Here is a 14,483-nt window from a genome sequence, read left to right as displayed (position 1 = left end):
CTACAATTTATATACCTGCAACCGAAATCTAGACATCTTGGTATCTGTAGAAATGTTTAAACATTTTAATTATCCGATCTTAAACCTTTTAAACAAACGAACCAACCTGTGTAATTTTCTATTTTTCGAAATTCTCCGAATCAATAAACATCCTTTAGACACGAATATATCTGCCAGTTTGAAAATGTAAGAAAAGAAAATTCGGGTCACTTTAAGGTCCTTAAGAAATATAAATTGTATATAAATGGATATAAAAAAAATGAAATATAATTTTAGTTGAATTGAAAGTCGTCCTTTCCCAATAGAAAAAAAATTACAAACTGTAACTTTACGAGGGTCAGTAACAAAGAATACGAAAAAAAATCGAGGGTTCCACCAAACGAGTTTTTACGTCTTGTGGAATTCGGGTTCGGAATCCGGTCCTGTGCCGACGTTTCGTGCCCCTCGTCGATCGTCGGTGCATTTTGGAAATGAGACGACGAACCCGCTTTTCTAGGTAGCGGGCGCACGACTAGTTTTGTGCCTCACTGCGGGCGCTGCAGACGGCATTCGATTACGCTCTCCTCCTCGTCGCCGTGAACTCTTGTTGTCGATAACCTCACTTTTGTTTCCGTTTTTTCGCCGTTGAACTGGCCGTGCCCCCCCGACAAATTGTTTCCACGGGAATCGTGACCAAGTTGCATCAACGTAACTCTGTTTTTGTTGTGGTTATCGGTTAATTTCGAACGTTCAGTTTTGTGTTTGTTTGGTTTACTACACAATGCGGCCTACTGGATTTCACGCTGACAGCTGATTCCACTAAAGATACTTTAGGTGGGTATGTGCGTGCCTATAGTTTAGTTACGTGTTCTTTCTTTTGACGTATAATAATTGTTGGATGTGTGTTCGAGAAGAACGCAAGTTTGTGGTTTCTTTAATTACCTGTTTTTCTTGCCTTTCGATTATTATTTCCGTTTCCTTTCGAAGCTTTCTGGGAACTGAACCTATATCCTCTTCTAAAACTTAGTTCGTGAATGTTTAGAATTCATCTTTGTAGTGCGCTTTGGAGGTAAAGAATATCTATTCTATCAAAAATCATAATTGTATATTGAATACTATTCTTTTGTAAATACGATTTTCTCCATATCGATTCAGATTCTGAATATTTCCTTGTTTTGTACATATTTTATATGCGTTTCACTCTTATACTCAGGGTGAGTCAAAAATGTGTATCGATCTTTTTGGGGGTGAAAGTACATTGAAAAATAAGTATAATTTGATGGATAAACTCATGTCCCAAAATTCTCCACATAACTTCTTAATGCCACCAAAATGAAATTTCGTGCATAAATGTAGGTATGTAGTTGAAATACCTTCTTTTCTTACACTTCTACATTTCTAATATTATTTTAAAGGGTGCTTTCAGAGGGTGAGTCATGATATTTTTGGGACCTTCTTTCGTTGTATTCGTTTTGGTGAATAAATAAAAGCATTCGATGGAGCGAAGAAAATTACATGACAAAGATAGGTATTTTTATCCAAATACAGAGAATCGAACTGTTTTCGAGATATTTGAGTTTTTGTTTTTTGGGCCATTTTATTCATTATTCTTCAGTTTATTCATTAAACTATACTTATTTTTCAATGTTCTATCACCTTCAGAAAGCTCGGTACACATTTTTGACTCACCCTGTATATAGGTACACACCATCAAAATAAGGGTAACGGACACAATTTCAACGAAGTTTGCCTTTCATTTTCGCTTGAACCCTTTGGCCGCTTTCAGCAATTTGATTCCTAAAAAACAGAACTGTTTGAATGCTATCCCCAGTTACTTTTTTCTTGTTATATGCAGGGGTGAACAAAAAAATGAAAGGGAAGCTTTCATTCAGAACACCACGTGGAGTGAAACATTGACAGAAGAGAATTTAACACATAGATGTTGCCTCCTCTTTTCTGAACCATTTCCTTTCTATTAATTACGATATCTCAAGTTTTAGAGCATTGAATGGTTTCAGATACCTGAAAACAAATTTTTCTTAGTATTTCGTAGAAACACCAACTTTACTCTATTTCTCTAAAACGGTTATTAATTTCTATCTATAATGAGTATCATATAAACCATTAAAATTACTGAAAAAACCGTGTTAGAAACCAAGATATAGTGAAATATTTGAAAGTCATTTTTCAGAAACGCCCTGTAACTCGAGAACGAATAGATCGAGGAATAGATATATCTATGATCTGCTCTCTGATATCTTATTATTTCTAAAAAAGAACTCGGGGGTCCTTGAAGATTTTTCTCTGAGTCATATAGTTTTCCAGATTTTTCAATGTGGATCGAATTTGGGACACCCTGTACTATTGTTTTAAACAATACTGTTTTAAAGAAGTTATTATTACATGTTCAGTTGAATGAAATGCGCTCCATACATTGTTATATGTTGATAATTAATCAAACAATCGATTTTAAAAAATATTCTGAAGAACTTAATTATCGAATTGAAAATCTGATGAAACGTATAAAATTAAGTGTTACCTCTTTTTCTGTTTATTTCAGTTGACTTACTTGTCCAATCCTTGAATCGTGATTTCAGTTTCTTTGTTTGAGTTACGTGACATAAATCAATCTTAATGTGTTATCGACCTCAATTTAATTGTTATTTGAGATTGATATATCGAAATTGTCTTGATATCCAATTAATTCACATTCCTTTATGTGTTTCTCATGGGTTAATGCATAATTTCTTTCAATCTGTCTTGCCAGATCGTTCACAATACGTTAGCCATGATTTTTACCTGCAGCCTTTGGATATCATCCGCTGCATTTCTTATTATGAGAGTCATGTTTATCCTAACAAAATAAATGTATTATTTTATAATGGAATTATAGGTTTATTAATTTTTTAAAGCATTACTTTTGAATGAATAAGAACTTTTAATAATTATGATATTGTAACGTGTTAGCATATAATTGTTCAAGATGAATACAATGTATCAAATAAATCGTATATTTACATAAAGAAAAACTATATAAACCTGAATTATCGGCCTTGATTAGTAATTCAAAAGTTGCAGTTAATGTTGATAGAAGTTATGGACAATTAATTTAGCGGTAATTAAATATTCTCAAGACAGAACGTAATAATAATTGGTATGCACTCGAATATAACATGAAACTCAAAAAATGCTTCAGATAGAAGTCAAATTTCCTACAATTGAAACTACAGATGCAGTCGCATTATAGTATGTCCAAAAATATTTCATTGATGTCCATGTTTGGAGGAAGTTCCCAATAAATTTTAGTCCATCGAACTTCCAATTTCTAGAATATTCAACAAAGAGATTCAACAATTGTCTGTCTAACAAAAGCGAGTGACTTCAAATAGTCATTTTTGTAATCTGGGTTCACCAAAATTTATGACTAACCCCCAATAAATATATACCTAAGTTTGTACTTTATGACTATTTGTACCGTCATAAACATTTTATTATGAAAGAAGTGCTTCGAAAGTTATATTCGAAGTTATGTTAAGAACAATTTATGAATTTGGTATTTGAGGTCACTGTAATAGTGTAATTAGGATTAATATTTGAAAATATAGTTCAATGGCAAGTAAACATTATCGACGCTGACATTTTGCCTGATATTGTGGTTATTAGACTATACTACAGTTTTATAACAAACTTCAAGTGAGTTAATAAACTATGTGTTTTCAAGAATATAAGTTTTCTTCTATGATTGTTAATGAATTGTATCCTGCAGTACATTGAGATATCGAAAATAATGAAATTGTATTTATACGTGCAAAAGTCGAATAACTGATAAGATTTCTTGACGTGGTTCTCCACAAAACCTGATAATACTTTGCTTCCTAGATAATCATAATATTGTTCTGACGAAAATTGACGTCTTATGAAGTACAAAGGCAAAGTCTTTGATTTTGGGTTTGAGCACATGCAGTATTTTAATGTATAATTCTCATCTCCCTTCCAAACATCTTCAAAATGTTAAAGGAACCCATTTATAATCCCCAATGTTACTATTTATATACAAGGTGAGTCTTTGATTTGTACATTATATTTCAACTGAAGATTCCTGAAAATTACTTTTTTCTCTTGCCATTTTTTGATTTGGCTCGGTTGAAAAGCATAAATTCGAAGAAGCCAACTGTTGAATTTAAATTGAGGCTCATCGATGAATATTTGTGAATAGTTGATCATTTTGGAAAATAAAAGTAGAGGTATAGTACATTGTACCATGTTTCAATGACCTACTAACGAGATACGTTAATTTAAATAAAAATAAAATAATATACCTAAAACATTATCTGTAAAATTCAAAGAGTCGAGTACTCTGGCTGAATAGTTTGAAAATTTGAATAAGCTCTCCTTAACTTCTACAATTTAAATTATCATCTTTTCACATTTCACATCATTTTCGAAATATTGCTTGAAAAAACTTTTTTTTTTCGATTGACACAAATATTAATTTTGCTGACACATATCAATCAACAAAGTATTACTTTTTCTGCCTAGGCAGCAAAATGATTATTCTCAATGGGAATAAAAGATTTCATAAGTTGTAGAATTGTAATTATTATGGACACCATTGTAATGATGGAATTCCTGAACTATCAGCTGCGGCAGTCAATCTATTACTTTGCTGCCTAGTAAAACAAATAACTACTCTCATATAATCCGAATAGGAAAAAAATGGTGAAAGAAAAAGTTTTCAATTTGACCTCGAGAATCTACTTTTAAATTATATGTACAATTCGAACACTCACCCTGTATGTAATATAAAGCGCCAATTTATTTATTCTCATTTCAATACGCAGAACTGGAATATGAACATCATAAATTAACAATTTGCTGCCCATAATTTTATAATCCACATGGTGCCCGCATAGACATCGTGCTTCTATAAAAAGTGATTATTCAACACTTCTTGTCTTTTTTCAGCGGTGTTGCCGCCCTCAGCTGTACGGACTGTAGCGGCAGCAGCACAGCGTCCAGTGATATCACAGACCCCGGTTCGCCGTTCAGCACCACCTCGAACCATTCCGAGGATTCAGTGTCGCAATCAGCCAAGATGCCCCCCACACAAAATACCCATCACTCTCCATGGTCCTGGAACGCGGAGGACCAGCCACTTCTCAGACAGAACCTGGAGGACAGAGCTAGGAACGTCAACGAGAACCCAGAACTGCCGAGGAAAACCAATATGTGTTCGAAACCGAAAACCAGTAAGCTGCCGAAGAAACAACAACAGGAGGTTAACAAGATGCACCAAGGTAAAATAACGGAGTACTTCAAGACGCACGTCAAACCAGTGAATGGGTTCAAGAAGGGCGTAGTTGTGCGTACTACGAAGACCAACAAATCAGTACCTTTGGTCGATCAGCAAACGCAATTCAACAGTCTGAAAGTACAGCGCAAGTGCACCGCCAAGAGTGCTTCGAACAAGAAGCAGCCTGCTACGTCCAAACCTAAGAAGTTCGTTCCCGTTACCGTACCTAGAAAAATCCTGCCAGCCCCTGCCAAATCGGAAACGATAACGATCAGGAACAATGTGAATAATATAATCAACTTTCCGTTAGCCTTATCGACCGTCAACTTCACTCCTAATTTGACGTATCTTCACACTAAAGTGCCGAAACCGCCCGATACCATTTTCGCTCCGCAGTACGCATCCATAACCGATAAAATCAACGCGATCCCCAGCGCGATCCCTATAATAAATCGAACTCCCTGTCTGAACGTCATACAGCCGAAAATCACGACGATCAACAATTTCAACTGTGTCAAATTAAACGCAACGGTAGTGCCTATCGTCAAAGTGAACAACTTGCCTTCGAAACAGCTCAAGATAGCCGAGTGTCAACCTGTCAACGTCGTAAACCACTGCCTTTCGAGCATCGGCGCCCTGACGGGCGTCAACCAGTGTCTTGGAGTCAGCGAATGCGCTCCGGAGATGCTCGATACTCCTATGGACGTCGGCGGCGACAGGTGTCAACTGGTCGTCGCGAATGACGCTCCTGCCGAGTGTCAGAATGTGGTCGACGAGTGTCATGGTCGAGTTACCGAGTTCCGCGAGTGCCGAGTGGAAGATTCTCAGGGAAGCGATTTCGGCTGTAGTTCTTCGAATAGTGATAGGACCTCTTCGCCAAGCACGTGCACCAGTAGCAGTTCGGATGATACGTGTAACGATAGTGGTATTTCTAGTGAAGTGTGTAGTGATAGGAGTAGTGTTGAGACTGTCTCATCGGACAGTGGCGTGTCGGTCGTCGACAATCTCGAGATAAAAGTTAACGTACCTGTGACCGTTGAATGTCAGAAGTCGCCGATTCTGTCCAAGCCCAAGACGATTAGGTTTCCGTTCAAACAGCAAGAGATCGAACGGAGGGACAGTCAGAAGTCGCTGTCTAGCGGCGATTCTGGTAGATGTCGTTGGGCCGAATGCACCGCACAATTCGACACCAGTGGGGCCTTATTAGAACATCTGCAGGTAAGTTTTTCGATAGTTGGGGTCCTTTGTGTGCCGTACCTCTTTTAACTTTCTCTCTCTCTCTCACGAAAACACACATATGTGCACCTTTCAGCTGGGTTTTTGATCTAAAAAATAACGAACGATATCGCCTCTATAAAACGGGCGTCTTCGGTTGCCGTTTTCACGTTTTTATTATGAAGGAAATATTAGGTTAGTTTTGTCTATGGAAAGAATGTTCAGACGTATCTCTCACATGAAACAAACATTTGAACATTATGCAAATAAAGCGAGTTTATTCAATCATAGTCATCTAAATTCAATATTTTAACTTCGGCGAAGATCATGTAAATGTAGCTACGAATGTAGAGCTATAACTCCGAAATTATGGCATTTAGGTATTTCCGAGGGTATTTCTTAAGGATTTCAAAATACGAATAATATACATGGTGATCTATTCGAAATAACAAAGTTCATTATTATTCCAGAAAAAGAAAAGATCTGACAATAATGTAAATACCACCATAATATCGGCAATACCACAAGGTTGATGCACATTAAAATCTATAAAAATCGTAAGAACCTATTCCGAGTTAATGGACTAGTTTTCATTTTTTTGTTAAGGATTAATTCTAAAAATTTAAGTAAAATGAAACAAAAATGTGGAAGAATCATTGAAATATCTCTAGAAATGAAAAAGTTATGGGACTTTGAAGTTGCGCTTGGAAGAATAATTTCATCTCGAATTTCATAGTCTAGTGTGTGACGTCACGCCATTTACACGAGGCGACTGGTATTCGCAGAGTGCTTATGAATTCATTGGTGTACAATCACTTGTGCCGTTCGTGTCGTGTTTTGTTCGTTACACGATGGCTGAAATGAAAAAAAAATCCTTGGCGCGGCTAAGTATTTAAACGTAATTTATGGTGTAGCGATCATAGACAAGTGGCGTGACGTCACAGACGAGTCGGAGACCAAAGACGTTACGCGCTAAAATACGTAAATTTAAATAATCTATTTCTCAGTCATTTATCTATTTCTCACTGATTTATCAGTTTTGCTCTATATTTTAATTCTATCGTGTCAAATATAGTATTATCAACATCACTAAACTAGTCCATTGAGGCGTTCATTATTTTAAATTCACTCTGTATAGTTATGCACGCAAAACTTCAGGCGATCGGACCAGGATCGGAATATTGACTATTTTCTTCTCGATTTTCTTCTCGATATTTTTCTTGAATTTCCTGTGGTCTGACAATAATTATTATTAGAACTCTTTATTGCAAATTCATATATTACAGAAGTGTGTATAAAATGTGCAATGGGTGGTCATACCGCTGAGCGGCAATGTGATAAGCTAAAGAATTTACACGAAGTTTGAATGTTATTTTGTATTGATAGCCAAAAACTCAACTCCGTCGGCTCATGGTCACGAAAATATTGGGTACTTAATATTTTCTCGATATCCTTCTTGTATTTTCTATGGTTTTGGCTAAGCGATGTACTGGGTGTTTCACGTGAGCGGGTCACTGGATTTTGTGACTTATCTTTTGAGCAATATTGAAAAGTGACTCATCACAATGTTAGTATTTTTCACGGGATATCCAAATATGTTATCGGAAAAACTATCGCTCCAAAGTAGAAAATTGTTGATTTTTTTTCTGCAAAATATATTTCATAACATATCCCCATATTTTCTGAATGCTCAATCGATTCTAAATCCCAATATATTTATTTCAAGCTATTCCATTCAAAATCAAACTGGGGAAATTCAGATTTCATAGTCGAATAATATATCCATGTGTTTGTGGTTCAATGAATATTTGTCAAATTTTGAAGTTTTCATTCTCGATTATAATAAAAGCTCAAATATAAAGCTTCTAACGAGCGTTCATTCAAATTCGTGGTCAAAAGTGCTGTGGAGAAATTAGAGTTGATTTTCTGTGATTACAAGTAGCTTAGCTTGTACTATACAGGGTGGCCATTTGAAAACGAAACAGACGAGATTACAGACAAAATAAAGTTTTTCGATAGAAATGCTCGGACAGGTCGATTTCTGTTTCGAGGGGGACAACTTAAGATGTAGGTTACGGACGCATAGCGCTTCAACCCTTGCTACTACAACCCTCACCCCCAAATTTTGAATAGGGAAGATGGGGTGAGTGATACCTCATTTGAAAGGTATTTTTATACTGATTTCAGCACAGTAATTGTTTTTTCATTTTATGCATTAGTTCTCGAAATATTCTTAACTAAGTATTTGAAAATGAAGTGGTGTTTTCATGGCACTTGTAGTGTTTTGTGAAAAATCGACATTTTGAGCTTCAAAACAACCATGACTGTGGCTTCCTTCCTAACTAACTAACGCATGAATATTTCGAGAACTAATGCATAAAATGAAAAAACAATTACTGTGCTGAAATCAGTATAAAAATACCTTTAAATTGAGGTATCACTCACCCCATCTTCCCTATTCAAAAATTGGGGGTGGGGGTTGTAGCAGCAAGGGTTGAAGCGCTATGCGTCCGTAACCTACATCTTAAGTTGTCCCCCTCGAAACAGAAATCGACATGTCCGAGCATTTCTATCGAAAAACTTTATTTCGTCTGTAATCTCGTCTGTTTCGTTTTCAAATGGCCACCCTGTATAACTAACATTTGTTTATACTTCAAATCTAGGTTTAAATATGATACAAGCTAAGCGCTACTTGTAATCACAGAAAATCAACTCTAATTTCTCTACAGCACTCTTGACCACGAATTTAAATGAACACTCGTTATTTAATCTTCTTCTTCAACCACGATAGTGGCTTCTATTTAAATCGAAAATAAAAACTTAAAAATTTGACAATCGGATATTTATAGACAACATATTTTCCGAATATGGAATCTGAATTTCCTCAAGTTGATTTTCAATGGAATAGCTTGAAATAAATATAAAACCACCAGTTTATTTACATATTCAGCATTCAGAAAATATCGAGGAAAATATGAAAAAATACTATGAAGTATATTTTATATGAAAAAACTTTCTGTGTTCTTGAAAACCGAAAGATCAAATGAAGAAACAATCGGTGAAAAATTGTTTATAGACCTCCTTATTCTGAAAACCAGGAAAATTTGCCAAAATAGTTTTTTTTTTGGAAAAACTTTCCTCAATAACGACAATAACTTGCCATGCCTTAATTCGATAGTTTTTTTTAATAACATATTTGAATATTCCGTGAAAAATACTTTCATATTGATGGTAATTGATAACAACCGTAAGCGAAGTTGAGGTATCCTCTCGATACTTGTTGTCCGTGTTGAAATATCAAATGCGAATTAATAAATTTAAAAAATTCTATCAAGCGCCGTAGAATCTCGACGAGCAAATTAATTAAGATTTCTATTTACTTCCCCACATAAAACCGTTTCTCGTTTTTATCGACCAGTATATCGTTTATACCGTCATATTATTATAAAATGCTAAAATCACTCCCATTAGAAATTACCATAATTGAATGCGTGTTTTTTTTCTGCCGCTCGCTACTCTCATACCACGATTCCATCGACGTCTTCATTGAGCTATCTGCTCATTCAAACTGCGTTTCGTGATCGCATAGTTTAAACTAGTTCGACCGATTTTTCCGAACTTGTCGACTTCATCGTATTAAACTAGCCATGGGAAATTCATTACCGAGATGCGAGGCGTGCAAGAACTTGCACGGCCTGGGTTCAACCTCGCCTAGAATGATGTTGAAGTAGTTGCATTATGTCTTATTTATTTTCTTATTGTTTATTATTTTTATCCGGTTATAATCGTGCTGAGGATTTATTTATCGAGAGCTCTGATGAATAAGATGTACGTAATATCAATTTACCCTCACAATAGGCAGAAGGGTAAGACCTATACAATTTCAGTAATAAGCACATCATGCAGAGTAAACAAATCGCACAGTTGGAATTTATTAAAATCAGATTCAACCTCAGATTCAACCTCGGATTCAACGAATTATATCCCATATATAATGGTGAAAAACATACCGGGTGAATTTTTCAAATTGATTCAGTTAAAAATCTAAAATTTCAAATGGAATCACTGTTTTATCGTTTAATACGAATCTGCAATAAGAAAAACAGGGATGACCACGGTATAGTACGTAATTTGTTTAAATTGTTCAAAAATCCAAATATGCAATAATATACAGAATATTTGTATGATTTATGGAAAGAAAGTGTCCATTCTGCCTTAATCAGTTTTAGATCTTTCTCTATAGGAAATGAGCAACTAAGATAAAAAAAATTGTTCATCTGTTTGAGCTTTATTTAGCTGTTGATGTATATGGTCGTATAAGTGAGATATAGTATCAAAGGTAATACCACAAGTGCTTCAAATATTATCGATAATTTTTTCTTTTCCACGAAAACTTGTTTATTTGGCAAAAACATGAAAACAAACCGATTCATAAAATCCGTTAGGACGAGTGATTTTATTTATATTCGGTTTGTTTGAATGTTTTTGCCTCAAATAAACGAGTTTGAGTGAAGAAAATAAAAAATTTTCTGATAAAGTTTGAAGAACGAGTTGTATTTGAGAGGATTATTTTTTTCAACAATTTGAATGTTCAATATTTCATTGGGTGATTGCACTGAATCGGTTAGCATTCATTACTCAATAATGCACTTTAAGCTGTCAATAATGACGAATTCAAAGTAAAATTTTACGTTTCAATGTGAACAAGGTATTATCGATGAGGATATGGAATTATCAGTATAATCCCGAATGATTGGCTGGAATAATGCATTGCTATTAGTTGAACTCACCAAAAAGTCGGATTTTGACATGTGGAAAAAATAATCTACGTAATGCACGTTGTATAGTTATTTATAATACAAGTGCTGAAGGCATTGATATTCTTCAACGAGTTCAAAATTCGAAAACGAGCCACGAAGTGGCGAGTTTTGGAATGAACGAGTGGTAGAATGAGCCTTCTGTACGAGTATTATACATTATTTTCTCTAATTCATTGCATTTTCATTGAAATTAATGAAATATTTCCATAAATATATTTTAGTAATTTTTGCATTGAAAAATGTTGGTTGGCAGAACTGATTTCTTTAAGGCAAATTGATGAATTGACAGATAAAGCCGTGGCGGAAAATTCGGAGTACCAACATAGAATAATTAAATATAACCATGAAAACTGTGCGTTTCTGATATATTCTCGCACGATTTTGTTCTACAAGATGTGGAAGAATGAACGGAATAACCACAGAATTAGAGAAAAATAATTTCAATATTTCGCTATCAAAAGTTGCATTAACTGAAATGATTATTGCTGAAAACAATTTGCAACAATGTAATTTGTTTTTTCAAGACCGACTAAGACTCGGACTAAGATTTGTTTAGATTTGAAATTTAAGTCTATCGTATAGTATAATGTCGTACCTATAATGTGCTTTCAACATATTATGTTGTATAATATCAAATCGTCTTGGATTTCAATTCGAAAATATAAAAATCAGTTAGTGGATCTTGAGAAAAAAGTTTCATATGGTAGCAAATTATCCTCGCCAAATAATTGTCAGTTAATGTCAACTCTCGATAGCGAAATAATAAAATTACACTGAAATTAATACAAGTGAAAGAAAACTCGGAATCATAGGGGTGGGTATCAAAGGGGACAATAGGGTTCTAGATGCAGAAATATAATGAGGGGTTGTCGATTATGTACATTCAACTTTGGCAGTCGCCATTCTTATGGCTCCCCTTCGAATTCACACAAGTATGCATTCAATTCAGATTTGATAAAAATGTTCTGAGTAGAAGCCATTTGACCGTGAAATGTAATATTGGAGTATATTAAGTTTTATGTTTTTAGGCGTACGTCATACATGTCTACACGTTTTTATCTTTCAGCCTATTTTTTCTAACGTATTATAAAAGTAAAACGCGGTAAAACGTATGGAAATTTGAAGTTCATCGATAATTATATTCATATCTACATTTGACGCCAAGTTAAATTGTCCTTTTTGTGGTCCCGAAGGTAAACGTAAATAAAACAAACTTTCATTTACTTAGATTTCCACAAAATTTTCATTCCAATTCAATGCTTGGTCCTTGCCATCATTTTTCCTCCGAATGATATGTTCGTTGAAAAAAATTCGATGCCATAAACGTCATTCAAATGTTATTGTTCGATCACCCAATCGGCTTATGTTCTACACATTCCATAGTCAGTTGACTTTACATATTGTGTTAACCAAATCCTCGACCAAATCTTACAAGGATTGCGATGAGAATCCAGATACAAAATACCATATAGCGTGCCGTAAAAGAGGCCCCAATGTTGTGCGCGCCGAGGAATTAATAAATTTGTATCTTTTTCAATACTTCTTCTTACAGCAACAATATTTTCGATCGAGCGTGCATTTTTGATTATGTAAGGGCCTTAAGTCATCAGTAACATATTCAATCACTTAGAATTTGTCCACTGTCCTACCAATTATTGTACCCTAAGATTATGTCTTCTATAAATCCGTCCGTAATGCACAAAAAGTGCTTGCTATGAAATTATTATTTTTGTAGTAAGTTTTCACAATTTTCCCACGTTCAGCAGAAGATAAACGATCCTTATTGTTAAATGGCTAACCTTTAATTTCTGTTTGACATATGTCATTGAAACAGAGCTGTGAAATGCAGACCACGACATGGATAACCCAGTATTTCCCTATGTTCATGAAAAAACTAGGATATTGTTTATGAATTCTAGCGATAAAGAGGCAATTGTCGATAATTATTGTTTGAGATATGTAGGTAGTTCTTAACCTCGTTCTTAGTGCTCATGACGTATTTTCTCAATACCATATTTTTTCTTTGAGTTGAGTAAATTGAATTTATATTTATTTATTATTTATTAATAAGATCTAAGACACTGAGAACCAAATTGTGTTTACATGTCGACGAGCATGTCGATAAGATCCACTTAGCAACGACTGTTCATTTCAGAATGTATTATAGGTTTTCTTCTCCCCCTTATTACGCTTATAAGTTTCGTAAATAGAGAGAAAAATTATTATCATTACTAAGGTTATGTTCGCATATTTTCGAGAAGCTTCATTTTTCAGTCTATACCGACCACCATGTCCGACGGCTTCAATTATGTCAAAAATTACATCTATATACAATTAGTAGTTTATGGGCTCCTGTGTGTAGTCATTAATTTTCTTATTCCAAAAATATTAATTAGGTACCTTAAATCGATTCAGTCTCTTGTATTGTTTTTGAGATTTCTGAACAGCTAATTGTGCTTCTTCAATTTCATCCACTAAATTTTCATTGGATTCTTTTGTCATAATATAAAAGTGGTCTTTTTTCGGAACAGTTTTAAATGATTCACTTCGAAAAAACACGTTTTGTCTAGTACGAACTAGTTTCAACTGGATATTCGATTTGGGCATTAGTTAATTCTAGTATTAACAAAGGCATATTTTGAAAACTAGTTCTAACTAGGAAAAATTTTTTTTTGTTCTAAAAACTAGTTTTAACTGTGACATATACAAATTACATATGTAATGACGAAATGAACTTTTGTATCATGAAGAATTAGCTAGTACAGTGCATTTTGGGCGAGACTGCCAGGTTTCTCGCTTGTTAGTTAAGATAGAGTCTTGCGGTTTTCACGTTCCTGTCCTACTTTTTCTTGAAACTCAAGTTGGTCTAATCAGATTTTGCATAACTGTTTCCGTTCAAGAGATTCAGGGTGATTTTGGAAATTGATACTTTTCGGACCCCTCCTTTATCTCCGAAGTTATTAGAAATAATGCTGAGGTGAAAACTACGTCTGAATCCGAATTCTGCGTAGAATCCAGTGGCGTACTCAATTTTTTTTTCGGGGTATGGTTTTGAAGATTCAACACAAACCTATATTTTTTTCAATGGAACACCCTATATATCATTACTTCGTTGAATTCGTTATTTTTTCCCTTCAAAATAATATATGATACTATATAGGTAGGATGGTCAGAAA

General features: G+C 34.6%; 1 protein-coding gene across 2 annotated transcripts in view; it reads left to right on the top strand.

Moving 5' to 3' along the window:
* The window catches only part of LOC123684741, a 170,289-nt gene that overhangs the window by 134,126 nt on the left and 21,680 nt on the right, over window positions 1–14,483 (top strand). Inside the window, exons 1-2 of one of the 2 annotated variants that reach the window (XM_045624143.1) lie at window positions 499–813; window positions 4,945–6,490. In XM_045624143.1, the coding sequence (XP_045480099.1) occupies window positions 5,075–6,490 (1,416 nt within the window). In that variant the 5' untranslated portion in view covers window positions 499–813; window positions 4,945–5,074. Of the gene's footprint in view, window positions 1–498; window positions 814–4,944; window positions 6,491–14,483 lie in introns of those variants that run through there. The other variant, XM_045624142.1, reaches the window with a different exon arrangement.

Source organism: Harmonia axyridis, chromosome 7 (assembly GCF_914767665.1).
Source record: "Harmonia axyridis chromosome 7, icHarAxyr1.1, whole genome shotgun sequence".
NCBI classification, from domain to species: Eukaryota; Metazoa; Arthropoda; class Insecta; order Coleoptera; family Coccinellidae; genus Harmonia; species Harmonia axyridis.
This window is presented reverse-complemented; position numbering and strand designations above follow the sequence as displayed.